General features: G+C 48.1%; 1 protein-coding gene across 1 annotated transcript in view; it reads left to right on the top strand.

The window, feature by feature from the left end:
* The window catches only part of ACSL3 (acyl-CoA synthetase long chain family member 3), a 113,955-nt gene that overhangs the window by 46,674 nt on the left and 43,880 nt on the right, over positions 1 to 23,401 (top strand). The window contains exons 3-4 of the mRNA XM_073674599.1: positions 1,485 to 1,662; positions 23,343 to 23,401. The exon at positions 23,343 to 23,401 is cut by the window's right edge and continues 51 nt beyond it. Of these exons, the coding sequence (XP_073530700.1) occupies positions 1,485 to 1,662; positions 23,343 to 23,401 (237 nt within the window). The remainder of the gene's footprint in view (positions 1 to 1,484; positions 1,663 to 23,342) is intronic.

Genomic DNA, 23,401 nt, shown 5'->3' with positions numbered 1-23,401 from the left:
GTATGAGGGACCTGCTCAATGCTGGGAGTCGTAGTTCTTGGATGCTGCAGCTTGCAGAGCTCTTTCGTACAGTTTGTATTCCAGCTCCTCTGCTGTCCTGTGACCGGCGCTGACGTGCAGAGGGACAGCTCCTCGGGGAATAGAGCGCACGCTGGAGACTGAGCTCACCCCGGCTATGTGCTTCTGGGGCAGAGGGACAGCCGCGTTCACTAAATAATCACCGACGAGGAATTGTGCGCACGTGCCGGTTACTTCCACCACGAACGTCACAGATCGCCATCGTGCACATGGAAAGTCCTTTGGAAAGGTTAGATGGGGAGCAGTGTCGCCATAAATCAGAGCGCTACTCCGGGGCCTGCTGCAAATCGTTTTCCAGTATTAGTGTCTTTCTGTAAGGAAACGTGTATAACACCTACGTGGAAAACCGGAACCAGTGTCATCCATGTGTCCGTTTTTACCATCAGTGCGGTCATCAGTGTTTTTCTGGTAAATATAAAGAAAGAAATTAATTTAAACCTTCTCCTCTGCTTTACAATATTAAACACGGACGTCACACGGACGTCACACGGACTGTACACTGACGCCGTCTGTGTGGTGTATGCGCTTTTCACGGACCCATAGTTTTCTATTGGCCCTTGTTATCTGTGCTGCTGGAAAAAAAATGGACAGGTCTCCATGTATTGTGCACAGACGCGCGGTCTATGTAAAAACACGGACATGTGCATAACACCATAGATTATAATGGGTACATGTGATATGTGTGAAAAAAATGGATGCCACACAAAGGTGAAGGGGGCCTGAAGCTGTCATAGTGGGAAATGTGATTTATTTCTCATTGCTGGTAGAGCTGCAACATCCAATGGAGAATGCCGCCATCTGCAACCTCCATATGTGTATGAAATCAGAGGGGCATCGAGGTACAGGAAGACCCCATAGATGTATAGGGTCTATAAGTCCATGTAAGTGGACGACCATGTGCATAAGGCACGAAGGCCCCATAGATGTATAAGGTTTATAGGTCCGTATAACTGGACGACCATGAGCATAAGGCACAAAGACCCCATAGAAGTCTGTGTATGGGTCCGTATAACTGGGAGCCGTACACACTAGACCAAAGTTGTCCGAACCGGACAATATGGGCGGCATTATCCAACAGCCTAATGTGTATGGGGGGCCTCCCAACTCCCCCGACAGATGATATCAGAGAGAAGGATCTGGCATGCTGGATTTCCAAGGGCCGATCCTTTTGTTCTCCAGGAGAGATCTCCACCAGAGCAGTCTTTCAGCATCTCTATCATATTGCGGAGATGGTGGGCGACCTATCCTGTGTGTATTGGGCCTGTAGACTGTAGCAATAGGTGCAGGGCCCCCTCGCCCTATTTGTTTTGCAGAAGACCCTCTCACTAGTCCATATAAGCAGGTGTGTAGTCATCATGGCGTCACCACTAATACCCTCATGCTTTGTGACTTTCTATCATTTTCAGGTAATCCTCGGGCAGTACAACTGGATTTCGTATGAAGATACCTATGTGGCAGCATCTACCTTCGGCCGTGGACTTTCTACACTTGGCCAAAGACCTAGGTCGAATATCGCCATATTCTGCGAGACCCGAGCGGAGTGGATGATCTCAGCGCAGGCATGCTTCATGTCCAATTTCCCACGTGAGTAATACTCCGCAGTCTGGGGGGAATTGACTGCGCGTCTGGGAATGTAATCCCTGTCCTGTAGCCGGAGCAGACGGCCCTACTTCATGGTTAATGGCCTCTTCTATGCTGGGGTTTGTTGTCCTCTGCCGTTATTATTCCTGGTTCATGTTATAATCTTGCATCATGGAACTTCATGTAGCATTACGGTATTGACCTCATACATCACAATGGAGGAATGTATTTTTTCTGTAAATGTAGCAACTCAATAGATAAGATCTGCAAGTGGAAAACCCATTTACATTTTATTTTTATGAAACCAAATGTTTTTTTTTTTAATGGTGGATGAAAAGAATAAGTACTGCTCGATTTTTCCTTTTGCACCACTTTTGCTAAATTGGAATCCTTGTGTTTTTTGCCTAGGTTTTCAGACCTCAAACTGTTTTAGAAGAGTTTTTTTTTTTAATGCTGTATTGAAGCAGATTTTGGGAACGTTCACAGTTTTTTATGTGAATATTGGAGCAGATTCTGTTCCAGAATCCACATGAAAAAAAGGCTTCAAATACTGTTTAAATAAGTCTCCTGTGGATTTCAGTATGTAGAAAAAGAAGCACCATGTCAATTCTTGAGGCATTTCCAATAGATAAAAAATGCTCCAAATTTTACTACTGAATAAATTGATGCTGGAAAAAAAAGATTCTAAAATCGCATCCAAAAGCCTATTTTGTTTTTGTAAAGCACTTTTTATATGGATTTCTCAGAAAGAAGTGGCCTTGACTAGGTTAGCGCTGAGTTTTTTGCCTTAGATTTTGAAGCGGATCTTCCTCAAAATCTACATCAAAAAGTATTGGAAGCTGGTTTTGATGTGGATTTTAAAGTGGATCCTCTGTGATCTTCTCTTTAAAAACAGTTGGCCTCCATATACCATGAACCTAGTCATGATGAGAGGGCTTTTCCAGCGTTGCTCCGGTTGGTCTCCAGCGAAAAGTGACCTGTTGACAGCACCAGTGTTTTATGGAGCGGCACGGAGCTCACTTTTCAATACAAGTCTATGAGAGTCTCGTTCTGGCCTCATAGACTTGTATTGAGCTCTTGTGATTTAACTTCTGACTTCCGGCCAGTCAGAAATTACAGGCACAAGATGGTGTCATGGGCCCTGATCGACGTCTGTACGCCACAGGGTGAGTATAAGACCAGGGGCAAGGGACTTCAAACCGTCACTCCAGCGCTGAAAAAAACAAACAAAACGCTGGTGTGTTAATGAATCAAGTGCGGTGTGAAGTATCCACGGATCTTACTCCAGTCAGGAATTGGAGTAAGATTCATGGCATAAGTGTTAATTTGATGAGCAAGGGTTACCATGCTCTCATCCCGCTCCAGCTCCGTGCACTTTGTCAGAGTTGGGCAGAAATGGCATGAAAAGCCAAAAGTTGTGCTCTGCCCCGCTGTTTGTGCAAAGATGAAGCGGTGTTGTAATCATTCCAACAGCCGCCAGGGCCTCTGTAGCCTGCGATTAGCTGCAGCGGTCAGATGTCTTGAGCAGCGTGACACTGGCCTATTTTTAATGATGACGCGTTGCTCAGTCACCAGATCGCTTGCCGCGTTATTGCTCCATTTTAAGAGCCGTCACCTCTGATCTGCTCGGGGGGAACGTCTTACCACTCAAAAACGCAGCATCTGTAGCCACCTAGTGCCAATTGCTCACTAATGGGAGTGTTGCCTTTGTCAGTCATTCATCTGCTGACATAGCCGGATAGTAGGAGATGTCACTGATCTCTGGACGCTGCTATATTCCGGACTGGAGATGGACACCTCTGGGCTTTCAGGCCGGGACCCTCTATAAACAATCGGGACGGTGCTCGGTACAGACTGCAGATATCGGGGGCCCTGTCCTTCTCCTGACACAATACGTTCTTTTCACGCCGCTTCTCATTGATGATGTTGGGGCAGCATGAAGATCAGAAATCCTCTTTTTTCCGTGTCCCATCACCTCTGTGTGACGCCGTCGCTGACAGAACACCGCTGGCCTGGATCCTGTCGTTTCTAAGCTTTTATGATTTTCCACAAATCAACTTGATAACTTTTTTATGGCTGGTAATCTCTGCAGTTGGGTAAGATGTTTTCCGAAACGTCTCCTGCTTATCGCCATTATATGCTCATTCCCAATGATTTTTACCCGAATCCGTGCAATCCGGTGCTTTCCCCCAGCATGAGTCACATACACTAAGCAGACATTTTCCGTCACTTTCCTCCTTATCTTGTATTGTACAGTTCCCCACCTTCTGCTTTCACTGTCCTAATAATGACTGCAGGACCCCGGAATATCCCCTCCCCCCTCCGGCCTGTGACGGCTCTGCAGATAACGTAAATAAGCGTAGTCCCTTGGTCACCCCGGCTGAAGCTTTCCCACCGTGTGGGACAATGACAAGGGCTGCGCTGCAGGATGTGAGGGGGAGCGCACGGTGCAGGGCACAGGCTGCTCCCAGCTCTTGAAACGTGCGCTCTCTCACTCCTGACTTCTCCCCCTGACACAGCAACTGTCTGCATGAAACATGGTGCACACTGGGATTCTCTACCTTGTCATGTCCGTCGTCTGGCCGACCATTGAACATCTAATAGTGTAAGTTTAAGGGAAAATACATAAAATGCTCTATCTAAACACAATGGAAAAAAAATGAACGTTATAAATCCTCTGCCGCTCTGTTTTCTGTTCTCTTTTTGCTGCAGGTTGTGTCCCCACATTTTTTGCTTAACTTGCTTTAAAGAGGTTGTTCTCTTTCATAGTAAAATCTCCAAAAGGCTTTATTGGAGTTAAAATAGCGATCAACGCTACTAACCGACTGCCACTTTAGCACTGCCTCTCCGCCGCTTCCAATCAGTATTCATTGACAGGCTGCAGCAGTGACGTTAATGTCATGCTGGAGCCAATCACTGGGCTCAACCGTCTCATGCCATCGACCTCAGCGTGACTACTGAGCCCAGTGATTGGCTACAGTGGTCACATGCAGTAGACTTGACATCATTGCTGCAGCCAATCACTGGGCTGGCCAGTCTTAAGACATCGACTGTGGCATCACCAATGGCCCCAGTGAGATTGGCCCTAATGGTCACATGCGGTAAACATTATATTCAAGAGACTTGGCACTCAAAATATTGTGTTACTGGCACTGGACCCTACTTGAACACCTATACCAGGAGTGCCATATTATCTATTTAATCGACATGCGGTAAACATGACATTACCGCTGCAGCTAATCAGTGAGCTTAGCAGTCTCAAAGCATCAACCTTGGCATCACCACGGAGCTTAGTGATTGGCTCCAGTGGTCATGGGCTGTAGATGTGACGGCACTGCGGCAGCCATGCTAACAAAAGGCAACAAAGAGTAGCGGGGAGGCGGCGCTGACTGGCATTTGGTAAAATTGATTTAATTTTAACCTGGATCATGGGAGATTGACTATGAAAGCTGACGAGCCCTGTAAGGGTATGTTCACACTGCTCTTTATCCTGATTTTCTTTTTGAGAACGGTCGCGAAGGAAAAAGCGCTAACAAAATAATCAAAATAATGTTCCTATTACATTTTTATACGAAAACGCCTTGCTGGTCGTAAGATCAGGCTCGTGAACGCCTTTTAACCACTTCAGGCTTTCAGAGACTCTCGAGCATAAATGAGATCCATGAGACGTCTGTTCTTTAGGATGCTAAGAAGTTGCTCTAGGGTATGTGCACACGATGCAGAAATGAAGCAGAAAATTTCTGCATCTCCCTGGCAGAAAAACTCATGCGGATTGTACATGCGTTTTTCCTGCGGAATACATGCGGATTCACATGCGTTTCCGCATGCGGATTGACAAGCGCATTCCAGGCGATTTTAGCATCACCTGGAAAGTGCTTGACAACTAGGTCACACTATATAAATCTATGCAAACAGCATGGATTTATATAGTGTGACCCGAGAGAATGGTAAAAATAAAAAATAAATGTATACTTTACCTTCCGATTGCCCCCGGTGTCCTGCTCACTCCATTCTCCCTTGCCGGCAACATTGAATTGAAAGACCTGCCGACGTCAGCGTCACGTGACCCGTCACATGACTCTGACGTCAGCGCAGGTCCTTCAACTCACTGCAAAGTGCCGGGAACCAAGCAGGAGCGCTGCGCGGGCCGACAGAAGGTAAGTGTACATTTATTTTTTATTTTATTCTTTTTTACAGATTTTTTAATGGTACCTGGGTGTGGATGAGACTCTCCTCTTCTCCACACCCGGGTACCATCCGCACATTAGAACGCGCCAAGAACGCAAGTACAAATGCAGTCTTGCGGAATTGGCGTGTTCTAATGCAAGTCAATGGCGGCGAAAACGCCGCGTTTCCGCAAAATTAATGGACATGCTGCGGGTTTTTGAGCGCAGCATAAACGCTGCGGAAACGCATAAAAAACGCATGGTAGAAGGGCAGCAATGTTCCCCAATTGAAATCCGCATGTGCTGTGCCCATGCTGCAGATTTTTCCACAGCGTTTATGCTGCGCTCAAAAATCCGCAGCATGTCCATTAATTTTGCGGAAACACGGCGTTTTCGCCGCCATTGACTTGCATTAGAACGCGCCAATTCCGCAAGACTGCATTTGTACTTGTGTTATTGGCGCGTTCTAATGTGCAGATGGTACCCGAGTGTAGAGGAGAGGAGAGGAGAGTCTCATTCACACCCAGGTACCATTAAAAAATCTGTAAAAAAGAATAAAATAAAAAATAAATATATACTTACCTTCTGTCGGCCCGCGCAGCGCTCCTGCTTGGTTCCCGGCACTTTGCAGTGAGTTGAAGGACCTGCGCTGACGTCAGAGTCATGTGACGGGTCACGTGACGCTGACGTCGGCAGGTCTTTCAATTCAATGTTGCCGGCAAGGGAGAACGGAGTGAGCAGGACACCGGGGGCCATCGGAGGGTAAAGTATACATTTATTTTTTATTTTTACCATTCTCTCGGGTCACACTATATAAATCCATGCTGGTTGTAAGGATTTATATAGTGTGACCTAGTTGTCAAGCACTTTCCAGGTGATGCTAAAATCGCCTGGAAAGCGCTTGTCAATCCACATGCGGAAACGCATGTGAATCCGCATGTATTCCGCAGGAAAAACGCATGCACAATCTGCATGCGTTTTTTCTGCCAGGGAGATGCAGAAATGATGCAGAAATTTTCTGCTTCATTTCTGTATCGTGTGCACATACCCTAGAAGTCAATGGGAAGGTTATAAAGACCACCAGGCACCTTTTGTAAGTGTTTCATCGGTGTCAACTGAATAAAATGTCGGAAAAGTACTCGGGGGGGGGGGAACAACCAATAACCTGAAAAAAAATACCCTTCAAGTTTACAAAACTCCAGAGAAAAAGAGCGATTCCCGAAGGATCTTCTGCTTGAAAAACGGACTTCTTTTGGCCTCTACTAAAAGACGGTGTGAACAATCACTAATACCTCTTGGATCAGACAGGCGTCATTCTGACATGTGATTCACTGGCATTGAGCTCTATGTAGATTTCTGTTTGCTCCCTGCATGTAATGGAGCAGATCGTTGTGTCCGGCTGCACAGTAATAATGAATTCTCACACACCATGTTGCAGTAAAAGCTGATTTTGGCATCTTTGGGAAATTAAGTCTAGGCTATACGGGCAATTTCCAGTAGCGTGAACCCATTGCACAAATTGCTGACTCTCCATTATTACGGCTTCTCCATGGTTGAGTTAGTTATATTCCTGTAGTGCACTTTTTCCAAATGTGATCATGATCATTATAAGAATGAGTACAATTCTAGAAAGCCATGTTGACTACACTATTGGTGGTGTGCTGGTGCTACTAGACATCAGTTATAATCATTGCTGCCAGAACCAATCAGGAGACTGCCTTTACATGTTGAAGAAAGGGTTCTTTACAGTAATAGCAGTCACATTTAGTAATGCTGTACCTAAAGGGTTGTCATGTTACATACATTGAAAGGGTTATAACTATCTGATTGTCATGTGGGTTCATAAAGGAAATGTTTGTTTTTGTACTTGTGGAGCCGCACGCTACGGCATTTATTACCTGATGCATGTGAACAAGCGGCAGGACCAGCAGGCTCAGTTCTTGTCCTAATAATGTTGAGTTTTTGACATGGTTGTGAGTGCTCCGTGCTGCTTGTCTGTGTATCACACAGCCTCCATGAACTCCAGCAGGCCTGTCATCGTCGAGTGCATGAAAGCTTCTCCGCACTTGGACTGAGAAGTGAGGGCTCTTCAGAGCGCAGCTCTGGCTTCTTCCAGCTGCTTCCTCTGCTTTCCTCATGACGTTAGTCTGGGGTTTTGGCAACTCTACAGGACTCTCGTATGATTTTTCTGGGCCCGGGAAAGACTTCTATAATCAGTCAGAAGTAGGTCTCTCGGCCATTGTTAGTCTTTAAAGCATTTATCTTATGCGTTCCAGCCATGTTTTCCGTCCTGAAGTCATCAGATTGTTGCAGAACTTCTACCTTCCTTGTGTCATAGCAAAAAATCAAGTTCTGCCCTCAGTTGCTGATAGCTGGGGCTCTGACTAGTGTAACCCCGAGTGATCCCTAAATCTAGGCTCTGGAACCCTTGAGAACACTCCTATGCATGGGGAGTATGGGCACACTGGGGCCTCCACTGGCGGAACAAAATGGAGTACAGTTCTTGGCCTTCTCTGCCAGTCCCATAGACAATGAATAGAGCAGAGGTCGAACGTGTTCACCTCCATTTCATTCAAGGGCCCCTATTCCCATCCGATTTTTTCATATTGAACTCTGCCATTAAAGTCTATGGGAAGCCTTCTGTTTTGCACCTGTATCTCACAGATATGTTGCTTAGTGATAAAATGAATTAAAACGTGACCTTCCGAGATATAGAGAGAGAGAGAGAGCTTTACCTTGTGTCAGTCTGCTAAATGAAGCAGAGATGAGTGCGTTGAAGCTGATGAGTGACCAGCCAAAATGTGAGCTGTAGCTGGGCGAGAAACAAACCAAGGTCTCTCTGAAGGGAGACTGCATGGGTCATCTAGGGAAGCTGAGCAGTCTGTGTGTTGGAGCTGCAGAGTAACGTGTGAAAGCTGCTGGAGCTCAGGTTGAAGGTGATGCTGAGACTGGTAGGACAGTACCTCCTCTATGTATAAAGTTTGCTTTGGGAGAAAGGTCTGTAACCTATGCGGGTGAGCGCTCACTGCCTGCTAAATTAACTGTTTATTTGCTGTTACACCTTTGTGCCCAGAAGAGGCTGTTTTGCTTTGAATCCCTTGGAGTTTTATGATGGCAATAAAACTGCACATATTTGCACCAAAACCACATTGCCTGTGTGAACGCTGCCTAATGCCTACCTGAGCACATGAATCCCTACAATATTTAGGGCACATCTGCACAATATGCCATAAATGTTTTGTAGATGTAGGTCCTGGATTTGGGACCTGCATTTGTCTCAAGAACTGGACCAAATGCATGTAGCTGTCAATGGACAGATGATTGCAATTTCCTTACAAATGAATGGAGAGTGCTGTGCACGTGTATGGGGAATACTGACCATGTTTCCACTGACAGAGGCACATGTCAGGCCACCGTTCTCTAAGTAAATGTGGGACCTCCAGGTACCATACATTCATGGTACAGTGCCTACAAGTAGTATTCAACCCCCTGCAAATTTAGCTGGTTTGATAAGATGCAAATAAGTTAGAGCCTTCAAACTGCAAACGAGAGTAGGTTTTATGAACAGAAGCATAAATCTTACAAACCAAAAAGTTATGTTGCTCAGTCGAATTTTATTAAATTTTAAACATAAAAGTGTGGGTCAATTATTATACAACCCCTATGTTTAATATTTTGTGGAATAACCCTTGTTTGCAATTACAGCTAATAATCGTCTTTTATAAGACCTGATCAGGCCGGCACAGGTCTGTGGAGTTATCTTGGCCCACTCCTCCATGCAGATCTTCTCCAAGTTATCTAGGTTCTTTGGGTGTCTCATGTGGACTTTATTCTTGAGCTCCTTCCACAAGTTTTCAATTGGGTTAAGGTCAGGAGACTGACTAGGCCACTCCAACACCTTGACTTTTTCCCTATTGAACCAGGCCTTGGTTTTCTTGGCTGTGTGCTTTGGGTCGTTGTCTTGTTGGAAGATGAAATTACGACCCATCTTAAGATCCTTGATGGAGGAGCGGAGGTTCTTGGCCAAAATCTCCAGGTAGGCCGTGCTATCCATCTTCCCATGGATGCGGACCAGATGGCCAGGCCCCTTGGCAGAGAAACAGCCCCACAGCATGATGCTGCCACCACTATGCTTGACTGTAGGGATGGTATTCTTGGGGTCGTATGCAGTGCCATCCAGTCTCCAAACGTCACGTGTGTGGTTGGCACCAAAGATCTCGATCTTGGTCTCATCAGACCATAGAACCTTGAACCAGTCTGTCTCAGAGTCCTCCAAGTGATTATGAGCAAACTGTAGACGAGCCTTGACATGACGCTTTGAAAGTAAAGGTACCTTACGGGCTCGTCTGGAACGGAGACCATTGCGGTGGAGTACGTTACTTATGGTATTGACTGAAACCAATGTCCCCACTGCCATGAGATCTTCCCGGAGCTCCTTCCTTGTTGTCCTTGGGTTAGCCTTGACTCTTCGGACAAGCCTGGCCTCGGCACAGGAGGACACTTTCAAAGGCTGTCCTGGCCGTGGAAGGCTAACAGTAGTTCCATAAGCCTTCCACTTACGGATGATGCTCCAAACAGTGGAGACAGGTAGGCCCAACTCCTTGGAAAGGGTTTTGTACCCCTTGCCAGCCTTGTGACCCTCCACGATCTTGTCTCTGATGGCCTTGGAATGCTCCTTTGTCTTTCCCATGTTGACCATGTCTGAGTGCTGTTCACAAGTTTGGGGAGGGTCTTAAATAGTCAGAAAAGGCTGGCAAAAGAGATCTTTAATCCACACACGTGAAGCTCATTATTCTTGGTGCCTGAACTACTTCTTAATACTTTAGGGGGACCAAACAGAATTCTTGTGGTTTGAGGGGTTGAATAATAAATGACACTCTGAATTAACTTTTTACGTTTAAAAAAAAAAAAAAAAAAAAATTTGCTGCAGTGCATTTCCCACTTCCAGGCTGATCTAGAGTACAAATGTCACAATGCCAAGTTAATGCCGCATGTGTCAACCAGCTAAAACTGCAGGGGGTTGAATACTACTTGTAGGCACTGTATATTTTATGGGTATTCCCGTTTAAAGAAGACCTCTTACCAAGTCAAGGCATCTAGACTTGCTGGAGTCTTCACTGCTGGAGAACTAGAAGTACCAGCTTGTTTAAAAATACTGTAAGGGCAGTCCAGTAATCCGTTTTACAAAAGTAGTCGTTCATCAGTTTATGGGAAGAGTCCGGAGTGTGAAGGGTGCAGGACACGCAGAGCGCAGTCGCTCAGCCATAGATGCCGGCTTTCCCTGCCATTCAATGTTTATGTAACACGGGTCACTGCAGTGAGTGAAGACATCTTGTGGGAACCGTCCCGGCCACTCGCTGGTCCCACTAGTTTAGAAGGAAGAGGCAGGGAAAGCTCCATACGTGTGCTCTCGCCTTTGACCCTCGTCTTATAAGATGTCTTGTAATGGACATGAAAATAATTAGAAGGGAAGTGTTCATGGCTGTAGGAGTGATTGATGCATTCGGATGGCACTGAAACGTTTCAAGGGGAAAACATGGACATAAAATGTTTGATACATGCGGATACTCTAATACAGAAGACCTGTTCAGTATGTACTCGTCTTCTTCAGGGTACTCTATTAAAATACTTTTTTTGCATTCACGATGTCACGTATGGAAGTTCTCAGATCGGTCTACAAGTCCCAGTCACAACTACTTCAGTCATCTTGGGTCAAACAAAAGTCTAAAGAAACAACAACTGGGAGTGTCATCAACTCGTACTTTTGAATTTTTGTTTTTAATGTCTTCTGATGAAATGATGGCACATCTCCCAACGTTGAAAGGTTTTTATTAATCAGAACTAATGGAACATTGAAAGGAGTAGGCCGTGGGGTCATCTGTAATCCATTTTCCCATGGCCGATCACTTCTTGCTCTGATTTACTTTCCAGCTTGGGGTATGCGCACACAACGTCTTTTTTGAGTGGGTACACCCCGTAATCCGCCTGAAAAAGCGCTAAAAAGAAGAATGAACATAAGCACTGCAATGTAAAACGACTTGCCATGTATTTATTCAGTCTTTTCAGCTTCTTTTAACCTCTTCATGTTATCAAAGCTGGGAAGCGGTTAAAGGAAGTGACATGACCGTCATTCAGGCGGCTCATTATTTAATACATAAAGGGGAAAAAATGCCTCCAAAAACCAATGCAAAAAAACCCCATAAGCTTGAAAATCCCATTCGCTAACAATTCTCCATAACGTGCCCTTAAAGGGAATCTGTCAGTAGGATGCACCCTCCTAAATCATCTATATGGGCATGTAGGTCATAGGAAGCTGAATAAAATGATATCTTGCGATCTGATGTCTTATTCTAGAGATATCCATGTTTTTCTTGTTTAAATGAGGTGTTAAGATCTATGGTTCTGACATAGATCTCCCTGAGAATCTGCCTCCAGAGCTTATTGTAAATGAAAGGAGGCTTTACCAGTGTGAGACATGTAATGACAGTCTGCTCTTCTGATCTACATGTCTCACACTGGTAATGGCCCTTGTTATTAAAAATGAGTTTTGGAGGCAGATTCCCAGGCAGATCTGTGTTCGGCCCATAGATCTTAACAGCTTATTTATATTTTAATAAAAACATGGACTCCTTGGGAATAAGACACTAGATATCAAGGTATCGTGTTATTCGGCTTCCTATGACCTACATGTGTATATAAACGGCTTAGGAGGGATGATCCTACTGACAGATCCCTGTAAGTCTGATAATGCATCCAGCTTCAGATATGAATTCATGCTCCATCGATAATACATTTCCTTTTGGTTTAGGACCCCTCTAGCTTTCACCCAAAGAACCATATAAATGTAAACATGGCAGCCATTTGTACAGGTGCTCAAACTATTAGCAAGAGATGCTTGTAAGGATTGAACAGCAATCAATGAAGTAAAGCCATTGTGGCCATCATTTCTGAATCTGAATACCAGGCTGCTCAAAACTATTCTATGAGGAGATTGTCCTAAGCCCTGTCAAAATTCATTGGCCCACTTTCTAAGGTAGTGGCTCCTGTGTGGGTTTTTTTGCCATACTTTAGCTATTGTGCCGACGTAGAACTTTTTAGACAAGTTTTAATTATTTTAGCATCTAAAAGAAAAACCCTGTGCATCACAATTGACACATTTTTGGCACAAGTGCGCATAGAATCATAGAATCATAGAATGGTAGAGTTGGAAGGGACCTCCTGGGTCATCTGGTCCAACCCCCTGCTCAAAGCAGGATTCACTAGATCATCTCAGACAGATGTCTGTCCAGCCTCTGTTTGAAGACGTCCATTGAAGGGGAACTCACCACCTCTCGAGGCAGCCTGTTCCACTCATTAATCACCCTAACTGTCAAAAAGTTTTTTCTAATATCTAATCTGTGTCTCCTCCCATTTAGTTTCATCCCATTGCTTCTAGTCTTTCCTTGTGCAAATGAGAATAAAGATGATCCTTCTACAATGTGACAGCCCTTGACATATTTGTAGACAGCTATTAAGTCTCCTCTCAGTCTTCTTTTTTGCAAGCTAAACATTCCCAAATCCTGTAACCGTTCCTCATAGGACATGGTTTGCAGACCAGTCACCATTCTGGTCGCTCTTCTCTGAACTTGCTCCAGTTTGTCTATGTCTTTTTTAAAATGTGGTGCATGTAGTGTAGCAGAGACGTAATTTGCACCAGGTTAATAATTGACATGTGCCAGTTTTTTGCCCCAACTGAATGGCCAAAACAAATTGGAGTACCGACAGACGAACCCACTGATATTGGCGGGTTTGGCCGACAATCTAGTGTATATGGAGGCCACCGATTCTCCCCAACATATAATGTCGGATGAGATGAGGATCCAACATGTCCGATTTCTGACTGCCAATCCTCGGTGAGATAAGTTGTCACCAGAGGAGTCTGACGACGGCTTGCTCATAGAGAACAAACCAGCAGTCGGCAGAGGAGGAGGGCTCACCTGTGTATAGAGGAGTCGGGCCAGATGGCTATCTGCTGAACCATCATTTGGCCATCAGCAGAGTTGTCCTAAGTAGGAGAAAGTGTCAACCTCTATGAAGATGCCAGTGCTATTGACGCGCCCCTGGGCCTGCTGTGTCGCGCAGCGTCTCGCGCACGGGGGCTTACCCGGAACCGGATCAGATGAGGGTTGTAGTCTCCGAGTGGCGGGGACCCGGTCCGTGCCCAGGGAGTCAAACTCAGTGTGTGGCAGTCTTGATAGATGTTATTTGAGTGTCGACTACGCCACCCGTTGATTTGCAGCTCTGGAGCTGCCGCTGCAGGGCAGACCGCTGAGGCCGGTGTAGAATTGTGCAGCGTGATAGTATAACCCCCAACGGGAGGGGTATGGCCTCAGGGCAGCCGACGTGGAAGATGGGGGTAGCAGGAACCACTCAGAGACGGTGCGGTGTAATTCAGGGTCTTTACTGGTAACAACGATAGACCCTCCCGGAGTACTTGCTAGCGGACGGGGCCTGGTCAGTCCTTGAGCAGATGGGATCTCCCCTGGCCAGGCGGAGTTGTAGGCCTCCCAAACTGACTGTACTCTTCTGGCTACCTTGCTAGAAGCGGATATAAGTAGCCCACGTCCCTGAGTGTACCGTGTGGTGCTCACCCGTATGGCCGGTGACTCGGGGCCTTCTAATGGCTTCCGCTCCACGATGGCGGTGCTGGTCCCACGCGTGTGACCGTGCCTTCGGGTTTCTGGGCCTGAGGACCTGAAATCCCCTGCCGGTCGGCTTCTGCTGCTGGGTAAGAGTTAGTCCCCACAGCCTCGGACGCCGGGTCCGGTAAGAAAGCTTCTCAGTCAGGGCGAGCTCTGCAGCTGCCAGCCCCTGACTCGTAGTAGTATTGCTCCCACTGAGCTTCTGCTGTTTCTTCCTATGACTGTTTCTCGTCCCTACTTCTTCTCTACTCCTCACCCTGCCTCAGCCCCGGGTTTATATAGGGGAAGTTCTTCCCCTCCCCAGACTGGGCAGGAGGTGTGGCATGCACAGGATCCCTGACCAAAGGACCTCCCACCTGCTCTCAGACATAACATTACATTACTGTGGAAACCAGACCCCTGGGGTGCCACATTCCCCCCTAGTGAAATTTAGTACTCCGGGACTAAACATATTTTAGAAAAACATAACAAGGTAAAAACAATAATAATACAATAAGAAGAAACACATAAAGGTGGTCACGGCATGTCCGTAACCGGGTGCAGTCTTTGAAGAAAAGCAAGGTGTCCATTTCACCAAAACAGGGAGACGTAACCAGGTAGGGGTTTGTCCTGCCCCGAGTCCTTAACAGTCTTTAGTCCGTCCTGGGTTACGCTCCAACTATGTACAAAGGATTCCCGGTAAATCCACCAAAGACTCCTATAAATAACTAGAAACATAAAATTACACACAAGCAACTATAAACAGGTAAACATTATAAAATAACTTAAACATTTAGATCCTCCAACGTGCGGGTAACTGGCCTCTAGTGGCCCTAGTGGACCTACGGAGCTGACTGTCTGGCCCTGAACTACAGGGTGTAGGAGCTGTCAAGGGTAAACTGGGCAGCTGTCTACGGGCCCTTTGGCTCACTAGGGGTATGGCAGGCTCACTATAAGCAGAGGGTTGATTTTCCGGGTCTGCTTGTGTAGAGTCTTCTGCCTCCTGGACCGGCTGTTCTTCCAGCTCTACCGGTTGCTCCGTAGGTACTCGGGATGATGGTTGGAGGAAGGTGAGTACGGGTACCACAACTGCACCATTGACTTGAGTCCAAGACCGAGGGAAGTCTCCGAGCACAGTACTAACCATATCTTCCCTTTCCTCTACGGGTCGATGGTCATCTTGTTCCTCTTCAGGGTTCCGTAGCTGCTCAGAACACTTTTTCAGGTGATCCCGGGATACAATGGCTATGGTTTCCCCTCCGTCTTTACTGATGGTACAGACCTTCGGGTTCTCGTGGCTTGAGGGCAGTACGGTGTACGGGTCCTTCTCCCACTGGTCGTCCAACTTGTGGAGCCGTCTTTTCTTCTTCAAGACCTGCTCTCCGGGTACCAGGGGAACAGCGGGAGCATACTGGTTATAAGTTTTCTCTGGTCTTTCCCTAGCTTGACAGAGACTTCGCTCCACACTCTCCTGTACTTTCCGGTACTGCTGCTGCCTCTCTGTGTCCCAGTCTGCTTCTGGTGAAGTGTCCTCGGGTGTCAGGACTCCCATTTCCAGGTCAACAGGTAACTTACCAGGTCTCGCCCTCATTAGGTAAGCTGGGGTACAGTTAGTGGAACCTACTGGGATGTGGTTGTATAGGTCCACCAGATCGGGCAGCTTCTCAGGCCACAGACTGCGTTCTTCCAGGGGCAACGTTTTCAGAAGATCCATTACCACCTGGTTCATTTTCTCACAAAGTCCATTAGTTTGCGGATGATAGGGTGTCGTCCTTATCTTCCGGCAGCCATACAGATTGCAGAATTCCTGGAAGATCTCTGCTTCAAAGGCAGGTCCCTGGTCCGTCAGCACTTGGTCCGGGTACCCGTGTGGACGGCAGAAGTGCTGCTGGAAGGCTCTAGCTGCTGTTTGAGCTGTTAAGTCCTTGACGGGGACGACTACCAAGAACCGGGAGTAATGATCCACGATGGTTAGCGCGTAGACGTAGCCACTTCTGCTTGGGGTCAGTTTTACATGATCCAAGGCTACCAGTTCCAACGGCTGCCGGGTGACGATGGACTGCAGGGGAGTTTTCTGGCTGGCACGGTCCTTCCTTCTTAGGTTGCACGGGCCACAGTCTCTGCACCACCTCTCGATGGTTCCCCTCATGCCTACCCAGTGGAACCGCCCGCGCAGCAGGAACTCCAGCTTCTTCCATCCGAAGTGTCCAGCCCCGTCGTGGTATGCCTCCATCACCATGGCTGCGTCTCTTCGTGGCACCACTACTTGCCAGATTAGGTCATGCGTCCGGGAGTTAACCATTCGGCGGCACAACTTCCCCTTATAAAGGAACAGTCGACTCTTCTCAGCCCACAGTTGCTTGGCTTCTTCCGGAGCGTCTGGGTCAAGGCGAGCCTCTGGCCGAGTCAGCATCTCCTTTACCAGCCGGACGGCAGGGTCGCTGTCTTGCGTTTCCGCCCAGTTGTAGTGAGGCAAGGGGTTAAACGTAGCGGCTTGCTTACTCTCTACCCGGTGGGAACACTGGATAGTCCCATGACGGTGGAACGCAGGGAGTTCGACTTCTTCCAGTTCCTCTGGATCTTCTCCTACGTCCGGTAGATTTGGCATCCTGGACAGGGCGTCCGCGTTGGTATTGGAGCGTCCTGCCCGGTATTTGATTGTGAACTCGTAGTTGGACAGACGAGCCATCCATCTCTGCTCTAGGGCACCGAGTCTTGCTGTGTCCAGGTGTGTCAACGGGTTGTTATCCGTGTACACGATGAACCGGGAAGAAGCGAGGTAGTGCTTAAAGCGTTCGGTGACTGCCCACACCACTGCCAGGAACTCTAGCTTAAAGGAGCTGTAATTCTCCGGGTTTCTCTCAGTGGGTCGCAGTTTTCGGCTGGCGTAAGCGATTACTCGTTCTTTCCCCTGCTGGATCTGGGACAGCACAGCTCCTAGCCCGATGTTACTTGCGTCAGTGTAGAGGATAAAGGGCTGGCTGTAATCGGGGTACGCCAGGATTTCATCCCCCGTGAGGGCCATCTTCAGCTGGCGGAAGGACTCTTCTTCTAACTTCTCCCATCTGAAGGGCGGCTTCTGGTTCTTGGCCTTCCGGGACTGGCCTATCAGGAGGTCCTGCATAGGAGCTGCCTTTTTGGTGAAACCGGGGATGAATCTGCGGTAATAGCCTACCAACCCAAGGAACTGCCGCACTTCCTTTATACTGGAGGGACTTGGCCATTCCTTAATTGCGGTGATCTTATCAGGGTCGGGAGCCACTCCGTCAGCGCTCACCACGTGTCCCAGGTACTGCACCTTTGGCTTCAGGAGGTGACACTTAGAGGGTTTCACCTTCAGGCCGTAACTTGCCAGGGCTTCGAACACTTCCGCCAGATGTTTCAGGTGGTCCTCATAAGTCTTGGAATATACGATGACATCGTCCAGGTACAACAGGACCGTCTCGAAGTTTTTGTGTCCCAGACAGCACTCCATTAATCGTTGGAAGGTTCCGGGTGCGTTACAAAGTCCAAACGGCATACAGGTAAACTCGCTAAGTCCCATCGGGGTGGTGAATGCGGTCTTCTCCCGGTCCGCCTCTGCTACAGGAACCTGCCAGTACCCGCTAGTGAGATCCAAGGTAGAGAAGAAGTTAGCAGATCTTAAAGCAGCCAAAGACTCCTCTATCCTTGGTAAAGGGTACGCATCCTTGTGTGTGATACGATTGATTTTCCGGTAATCTACACACATCCTCATAGTGTTGTCTTTCTTTTTGACTAAAACTAGTGGGGCTGCCCAGGGGCTACAGCTATCCCAGATTACCCCAGCCTCCTTCATGTCTCTAAGCATCCCCTTGGCGTGTTGGTAATGTGCAGGGGGTACGGGTCGATACCTCTCTTTTATGGGAGGATGATCTCCCGTGGGGATGCGGTGTTCTACCCCCTTAACTCGCCCGAAGTCTAACGGGTGTTTACTAAACACTCTCTCATACTCTTGAACCACCCGGTAGACTCCCTGTTTCTGGTGGGAGGGAGTGGAGTCAGTTCCCAAGTGTAGTTGCTGACACCAATCCTCCATTACTTTCTTAGAGCCGTTACCTTCCTCCGGGTGAGATGGAGGCAAGGGTTCCACAGACTGTATAGAGTTTTGGTTGATGGTATATAATTTGGCTAGCGTGGCATACCGGGGTAGGTATACTTCCCTCTTCCCGATATTTATTATGCGAACGGGCACCCTCCCATGGCGTACATTGACCACCCCCCGTGCTGTCAAAATGGTGGGCCTACTGTCTGAGTAAACTGGTTCTACCATTGCCTGGTAATCTCTACCTCTCAGACCAATAGCTGCCCGGCACCAAATCATCATTTCACTTTTTGGGGGCATGGCAATAGGGAAAGGGTCACACATTCTTACGCTACCAATCTCACCACCGGAGAGTTCTATCTGTTGCCGTCGCATCAGTGCCCGGATCTCTTTCTGAAGCACTCGCTGCTGGCCGGAGCTGGCGTTCTTGGCAACCTGTTGTAAAAGGAAAATCACCTCTGCAAGACAATTTTCAATTACATTAGTTCCTAGAGTTATCTTTGGGTGACTCTCGTGTTTATCAATGTCTACAATGATCAGTCCCTGTGCTGCCAGTTCGACTCTACCGATTTTAATGGTCACCTCTTTAAATCCAATCTGTGGCACGGGCTGACCATTGCTGGCGATGATACTCAAGTCGTCGTCAGGGTAGCGGGTGATATCCGAGTCATTCCAGTACTGCTTGAAGAGCACGTACGGGATAGTGGTGACCTGTGACCCGGTGTCCAATAGGGCTCTCATAGGGATGCCATCCAGTACCACAGGCAAGACTGGACGTCCTCCCACATATCTGTCGCGCCAGTTCGATGGGCCTGATGATCTTTTTCCTGGGGGTTGGCCCTCTACCCCAGGTTGTGCCAGTTTAAAGGACAGTACCTTGCCATATGTCCGGGTTGATTGCAGCGGCGGCAGATGGGTTGTCCGTCCTCGTTGTATCGGTCGCTGGGTCTTCCTCTGGCCGGTGGGGTCCTCCTTGGTCGACGCCACGGGATGTCCTCCGGTCCGGATGCCAGCTGGATCTTCCCTGGAGTGGAAACCTGTAAAGACTGCACAGTTCGGGTTAGCGCAGCAACGCTTTTAGCTAGCTCTTGGACCTGATGGTGCAGGTCTGGAGCCGGGTCATTGTTCAAAGCCTGCGCATCAGCTCCCACAGGCCCTGCCGACAAGGGCGCCGCCTCCTGGTGGTAAGTGGTAGTGGGGCGTCTGTGGGTCACAACGCCACCTGGTGCTGGTTCTCGGAGCACCCGGATGGCTCTGTCCTTGAACTGTGCAAATCCCAGATGAGGGTCCTGTAAGGCCATTGCCCGCAACTGGGTTCGGTGGGCATTGCAATATAAACCCTCTATAAATTGTTCAGTCAACAGCCTGTCCTCGTCTCCCACGCCGTCAGGGTCGGTCTGCTTAATGGCTCTCAGGGCCTCTTGTAGGTTCAGGGCATAGTCCCTTATACTCTCATGTGCCCGCTGTTTGCACCCGTAGAATCTAAGCTTGATCTCGGCTGAGGTGTGGGTATCAAAGGTGTCCCTCAGCCGGGTTAGTATCTCTGCGACAGTCCTCCTCCCAGGTGGCCAGGACTTTACCTCCCTTTGGGCTGCCCCGGTTAATTGGGCCACCAGGATGCTCACTTTTTGCTCCTCTGTGAGGGGATACACCTGGAAGAGGCTATCCAGCTTTTCTCTAAAGTCATGCAGGGTATGTGACTCCCCTGAGTACTGGGGTAGCCAGGCTGCCCCCGGGATATAGGGCATGGTGAAAGGCATGACCGCAACAGCGGTGGCGCTGGCGGGGGTTGAAGCGGTGAAGCTCTCCTCCGTATCCGACATCCTTCTCCCCCCTAGTGGACCGTGGCCTACCTTGCGATGATCCTCTTCCGTAGGCCGCGGCTCCGCAGTGGATCGTCAGGGTTGAGGACCTTCCGTCGCGCTCCTATGACGTCGGCGTCTGCTGGGCTCCTTCCAGGACCTTACGCAACGTCCGGACGTGAGGCGGGGCTTCAGTTTCTCTCGCGCTTTCGGAGTCCGCGCCCCTCTTCTTCCCGCGCGGCGTCCTCAAGATGGCGTCCAACGGCGGGAAAACTCCACGGATGGCGGGAAGAAGGCTGAAGATGGCGCCGGATGGCGGGAATCTTCACAGATGGCGGGAAGAAGGCTGAAAATGGCGCCGGATGGCGGGAATCTTCACCGATGGCGGGAAAACTTCACGGATGGTAAGTTTTAAAAGTCTCTTTTTCAGGCACGCAGTACCCGGTGGTTGCGGGCACGAAATCCTGCCGACTACGCCAAAGTTGACGCGCCCCTGGGCCTGCTGTGTCGCGCAGCGTCTCGCGCACGGGGGCTTACCCGGAACCGGATCAGATGAGGGTTGTAGTCTCCGAGTGGCGGGGACCCGGTCCGTGCCCAGGGAGTCAAACTCAGTGTGTGGCAGTCTTGATAGATGTTATTTGAGTGTCGACTACGCCACCCGTTGATTTGCAGCTATGGAGCTGCCGCTGCAGGGCAGACCGCTGAGGCCGGTGTAGAATTGTGCAGCGTGATAGTATAACCCCCAACGGGAGGTGTATGGCCTCAGGGCAGCCGACGTGGAAGATGGGGGTAGCAGGAACCACTCAGAGACGGTGCGGTGTAATTCAGGGTCTTTACTGGTAACAACGATAGACCCTCCCGGAGTACTTGCTAGCGAACGGGGCCTGGTCAGTCCTTGAGCAGATGGGATCTCCCCTGGCCAGGCGGAGTTGTAGGCCTCCCAAACTGACTGTACTCTTCTGGCTACCTTGCTAGAAGCGGATATAAGTAGCCCACGTCCCTGAGTGTACCGTGTGGTGCTCACCCGTATGGCCGGTGACTCGGGGCCTTCTAATGGCTTCCGCTCCACGATGGCGGTGCTGGTCCCACGCGTGTGACCGTGCCTTCGGGTTTCTGGGCCTGAGGACCTGAAATCCCCTGCCGGTCGGCTTCTGCTGCTGGGTAAGAGTTAGTCCCCACAGCCTCGGACGCCGGGTCCGGTAAGAAAGCTTCTCAGTCAGGGCGAGCTCTGCAGCTGCCAGCCCCTGACTCGTAGTAGTATTGCTCCCACTGAGCTTCTGCTGTTTCTTCCTATGACTGTTTCTCGTCCCTACTTCTTCTCTACTCCTCACCCTGCCTCAGCCCCGGGTTTATATAGGGGAAGTTCTTCCCCTCCCCAGACTGGGCAGGAGGTGTGGCATGCACAGGATCCCTGACCAAAGGACCTCCCACCTGCTCTCAGACATAACATTACATTACTGTGGAAACCAGACCCCTGGGGTGCCACACTATCACACCACGTGGAGCATCCTGAAACTGCCTCGGCTAAGGGCCAATGTTTCAGAGAACTGGCAACCACAGAGATGCATGTGGTCACCCCAGGCCTTTTTTAAGTTCTCTTCACATAAACATTGGAGGCTCCTGCAATTATGTTGGATTTAATGAAGAAAATAGAAAGAGAGCTGATTGCAGAACCTCAAGAACCACATTATAAGTCGGTGGGGTCCATCAGCTGTCATTATTGTCCATCATGTGATAGATCCTGAACAGCTTTACGTTTGGTTTTCTCTTGCTATTATACAAAAGGAAAGCAGAATTTACAATTCTGATGTGAATTGAGGTTTACATATACAGAACGTGGCATGTTGGATGGGACATGTTTCCCATTGATGCCCCATAGCTGAGGGAATATGGTTGCCTACTACATCCCTTCCAGCAGTGTAAACCAGGAAAGGACTGTGTGTACTTCTGCTATTTCATTCTCTCCCACACCAATCTGTAGCTCCCAGGCAGAAGTGCAGCTGCTGTCCCCTTGTGTCCTCCTCTCTGTGGGGGAGAAAGAACAGACTCAGAACAGTTCTGCATTCAATTGGTGAAAGGGCGCATAGAAGGCCTTCAGCTTTTCCTCCAAGCTTGGAAATTCAAGCAGCTGGTCCGCATTAGCTTAAATATGTTCCAGCACAGCGCTTAGTCCATGGCCTGACGCCCTATTCCCAAGGTTTTACAAGAAAAGGTTAAAATAGAACACTTTCTAATGGATTTGACCGATTTGGAAATAAAAATTATGAACCTTTCTAGTCAACCGTAAATGTTTTTGGATTTCTATTTTTTTTTTATTTTCCCCTTCTCAGATATATATCAGCTCATTAAACTAACACTTTTAACAAATATACAAAGTTGCCCAAAACTCTACATTCAGTTAATAGTATGTCATAAATATGTCAGAGACCGCCAGGAGACCTGGCAAGCAGCAGAGTGTGAACAGCGGGAAACGGTAAGGTAAGTATTAACTTCTTTTAATTGTAGCTTTTTAAGTGTTTTTTGTTTTTTAAATAAAGCATAGTTGGCTGGACAGCACCTTTAATTCTTGGCTATCCTCAGCATGGGGCTAGAAATATATCCTGGGAAACTCAAGATTTATACTACAAAAACGAAAAAAGAAACCTCCATTTATACAAAACCTATACATGTCCATATGGGACCTATCAATAAGGCTTCATACTAACTCTAAAAGACTCCAAAGTCTGTCTGCTTCAAATGGGGTGTGGTCCTTTGGGAGCCATTATTGGGGATCTTCTGGAGGGGTTTCAGTCTGATCATGCCCATTACGTTTAATTCACTTTTGGCCGGTATCTACATGTAGTATAATACATTTGTACCATTTTTTTTTTCCTGAAAAAAAATTGAACTGAAGCAAAATCATCTCATGTTTGAACAAGGCCTAAAAGATTTCTGTGTTTGAGAAGTGCAGGCCTGTAGAAAATATTAATGTCTTGATTTGTTTTTTTTTCAGTTGTGACATTATATGCTACACTTGGTGGCTCTGCGATTGCCCATGGACTTAATGAAACT

This window comes from Phyllobates terribilis, unplaced genomic scaffold (genome assembly GCF_046119375.1).
Source record: "Phyllobates terribilis strain yellow unplaced genomic scaffold, ASM4611937v1 Scaffold_3__8_contigs__length_932513732, whole genome shotgun sequence".
Taxonomy (NCBI): Eukaryota; Metazoa; Chordata; class Amphibia; order Anura; family Dendrobatidae; genus Phyllobates; species Phyllobates terribilis.
Note: the sequence above shows the minus strand (reverse complement) of the source record. Positions and strands in the feature narration are given on the sequence as shown.